Raw genomic sequence first — 3,637 nt, forward strand, 5'->3', positions numbered from 1 at the left:
AAAAAGTGGAAGAACCAGTTGAGTAAATGACTTTTAATTCACATGAAGAAGTTATTTCATATTATAAGGCGTATGCTAGGCAAGTTGGTTTTGGTGTGTTAAAAAGAGTTATAAAGAAGAGACCAGATGGTAATCGATATTACATGGTCCTGACATGCATGCATGATGACCAAGTAAAAAACAGCAGAAGTAAGGGTGTAATGACCAAATTATCAATTGATAAAACAGGGTATAATGCTAGCATTTATGCCAATTTTTGGGATGATGGAATGTGGCATATGAAGAAAGTGGTGCTTGAGGATAACCATCCTGTAAGTCCAAGATGAGTAAGGTTTCATAGGTGTTATAAGAATATAAATGATAATGTGAAAAAAATGCTTGATCTTAATGATAGGGCTGGAATACGTTTGAAATAAGAATTTAAACTTATTGGTTGTTGAAATGGGATGAGAGATTGTCGGAATTTTATTAACAAGTAAAGAGAGCTTTGGCTTGGCAAAGAAGGTGGTCAGGCCCTTTGTGATTATTTTGTAAGAATGCAAGAACTGAATGATCGATTCTATTATGTGATAAACATGGATGATGATAGTAGGTTGCGAAATGTGTTTTGGGCTAATGTATGAAGTAGGGCATCAGATGAATATTTTGGAGATGTCATTACATTTGACACCATATACTTGACTAATAGGTATGACATGTCATTTGCTCCCTTTGTAGGAGTCAATCATCATGGTCAATCCGTATTTTTTGGGGCAGGACTACTATCATACGAAGATACAGACACATTTGTTTAGTTGTTTGAGGTGTGGTTGAAGTGCATGAACTATCGAGCTCCAAGTGCAATTACAACAAATTAGGATAGGGCAATGAAAAATGCAATTGCGAGAGTTTTCCCAAGAACTCGGCATAGCTATTGTCTATAGCACATTAGGAGAAAAGTCCCTAAGAAATTTTCAGGACATGAGCATTACGATGACATTAAGATTGCCCTAAATACATGTTTGTATGACTCTCCCAATGTTGATGAATTTGAGGAAAATTGGAAAAAAATTAATTGAGAGTTATGACCTTCAAAATCACCCACGGTTGAATCTGTTATATTTTGAGCAAACTTTTTGGGTGCCGGCATATATGAAGATACATTTTGGGCTGGAATGACTACAACGCATTGGAGTGAAAGCATGAATTCATTCTTTGATGGTTACATGCATGCACAAACCACACTAAAGGAATTTGTTGATCAATTTGATAATGGTTTGAAGAAAATGGTTGAGAGGGAGGCACGTGCTGATTTCGATTGTTATAATCGCACAAGTCCTTGTGTAACAGACTTTGCTTTAGAGACGCAATTTCAATATGCTTACACAGATTCAAAATTCAAAGATGTTCAAGCAGAATTTAAGCCACGTTCGAATGTTAATAATTGTTTTCTTAAAAGTGAAGGTGCAGTTTCTACCTATCGAGTGATTGAACCTAATGGAAACCGCATGATCGACAAAACATTTAGTGTTTTCTTCAACAACGATGAATTTGAAGTGAAGTGTACTTGTACATTATTTAAGTTAAGAGGAATCATATACAGGCATTCCATTTCTGTTTTACTTACGAGCGGAGTTACAACGTTGCCACCAAGATATATTCTTGATAGAAGGAGGAAGGATATAAATCAAAATTTGATGATTAAGAGTATGGGTAATGTGTTGATTACTAACTCTACTGCCTGGAGATATGACAAAGTTTGCAAGAATTGTGAAGAATTAGCATCGCTCACATCCAAAAATGAGGAATATTTCATGGAAGCGATGAAAAGTGCTGATATGTTAAAGGAGAAATACTGTGCCTTAACACATGCTGTGCCCAATCAATGTGATGAAGTCATTCCAACTTGTGATAACGTCATTCCAAGTAATGAGGGCACCACAGTGCAAGGTGAAACGGTGCTTACTCCTGTTAAGGCTAGAATCAAAGGAAGGCCACCCTCACTACGAATGGTCACAGCTATAGAAAAAGTTCTCAAAAAGTCGCAAGGTAAGAAATTCCAAGGACGAAATAAGCAACAAAGTGACAATACTGTCAACAAGAAGGGGAAAAAGAAGGTACATAACCTTATCTTTTTTAATTGAAAATCAATCATTTTGTTAATTGTAAACTTTTCACAAATATTTATTAACTGTAGAATTCCAAAGCAATGCAAGATGACCTCAACACTTCTCAAACTTCATTGCCTAATACAACTCAGGTGATTAATATGATGATTTACTTGATTTTGGGTGCACATATCATTTGCTCAAATATGATTTTTCATGTGTTTAATTTATTATGTAGGGCTCCATCAATGTGGCAGCAACAATGGTTGATCCAACATTTGAGTTGTCAAAATTGATCAGCCAACCTAAATATGAAGAATCCTTCACTGCAGCCTTCCAAATCTCTAATGTGTCTATTGTATACTAGCTATGCTCTTAGATCTATAAATTCATCGACATGTTATCTTAGTTATTAATGTTACATATTTAAAACAAGTTGCCTTAATTTTTTTTTAATTCTTATTTAGGTTGATCTACAGTACATCATGTCTCTATATCCTCTACCTTTGAGCCAAGTAGTATTGCTTTACCTTTTGCGGCATCTAACCTAGGGTATCAATATCAACATGCCCCATACATTTGGTTGGATGATAGGTGTCACCAATGCTGTAATCCCAAAAGACTCAATGATCGAAATGCTTGTGCAGCCCATCTTCAATGAAGTTTATACCGTTCTCATCCATCGACAACACTTGTCTACGATTACTTGTGATGAGCTTTTAAGTATCTGTTATCTGATACATGTCATTACGTCTAAGAGCATGTAAAATTTAATATAATTTATGCATTTGATGTTGGCATATTTTTTGAGAAATTGACATGTAATTTTGTCTTTTTGAGAAATTGTCATGTAATTTTCCTTCTTTATGCAATGTCTTCCAATAGTTGTCTTTTTGTCATGTAACTTTGTCTTTTTGGCAGATCCATAGCTATTTCTGGCTTGTCATAAATAAATAATAGCTGCACGACGATATAAGATATACCTTTCGGATTCATCACTATTTTTTAATGTGTTTTATATGTGTTAGTGATGAAATCGATGATGATGAGAATGACGAAGCAGCTCTGATACTTGAGCTTGAGCAAATAAGGAAGGAAAGAGTTGAGGAGAAGCTACGAATGGCGAGTCTCAGAGGTTTCTTTATTCTCTATTGATGTCCCATTATGATATTGAAAGTCTAGGATATGTTTGGGCTCTGCTTTTTGGATCCCATGAACTAACCATGTATAACATGGTTGTGTGGATGTTATATGCTAGCTGGTTAAAAATCATTGTTGTTTTCTGGTGTCAATAATCCAACATATTTTAATGTGAAAAGGTAAGTGACTGGAAGATCGAATTTTGTAATCTAATGTAAGAACTTTCTTAATAATTTTTAGGGTTTGTTTGGCAACAGCCTTGACACAGACACTGTTCAATGTCTAGGTCAAGGCTCTACTTTTGGTGTAAAAATTTACCACTTTTTTCCTATTTCGCCCCTACTTCCTCCTGATTGAAACACAACCGTTTATGCTGGATTTTCCCACGCTGAAGAAGGCCCCCCCACCCT

General features: G+C 35.5%; 1 protein-coding gene across 1 annotated transcript; it reads left to right on the top strand.

Annotated features, from left to right (window-relative positions):
• Positions 1-1,154: 1,154 nt before the first annotated feature.
• On the top strand, positions 1,155-2,454 carry LOC132190838 (protein FAR-RED IMPAIRED RESPONSE 1-like). The gene is made up of 3 exons (XM_059605872.1): positions 1,155-2,096; positions 2,177-2,239; positions 2,326-2,454. Exons 1-3 carry the CDS (start codon positions 1,155-1,157, stop codon positions 2,452-2,454), a joined length of 1,134 nt encoding a protein of 377 aa, XP_059461855.1.
• Positions 2,455-3,637: the final 1,183 nt, after the last annotated feature.

This window comes from Corylus avellana, chromosome ca8 (assembly GCF_901000735.1).
Source record: "Corylus avellana chromosome ca8, CavTom2PMs-1.0".
NCBI classification, from domain to species: domain Eukaryota; kingdom Viridiplantae; phylum Streptophyta; class Magnoliopsida; order Fagales; family Betulaceae; genus Corylus; species Corylus avellana.

Coding starts and splice junctions, on each gene's coding strand:
- LOC132190838 (XM_059605872.1), top strand. CDS start 1,155: ATGACTACAACGCATTGGAGTGAAAGCATGAATTCATTCTTTGATGGT. Junction 2,097..2,176: donor ACAAGAAGGGGAAAAAGAAG/GTACATAACCTT, acceptor TATTAACTGTAG/AATTCCAAAGCAATGCAAGA. Junction 2,240..2,325: donor CATTGCCTAATACAACTCAG/GTGATTAATATG, acceptor TTTATTATGTAG/GGCTCCATCAATGTGGCAGC.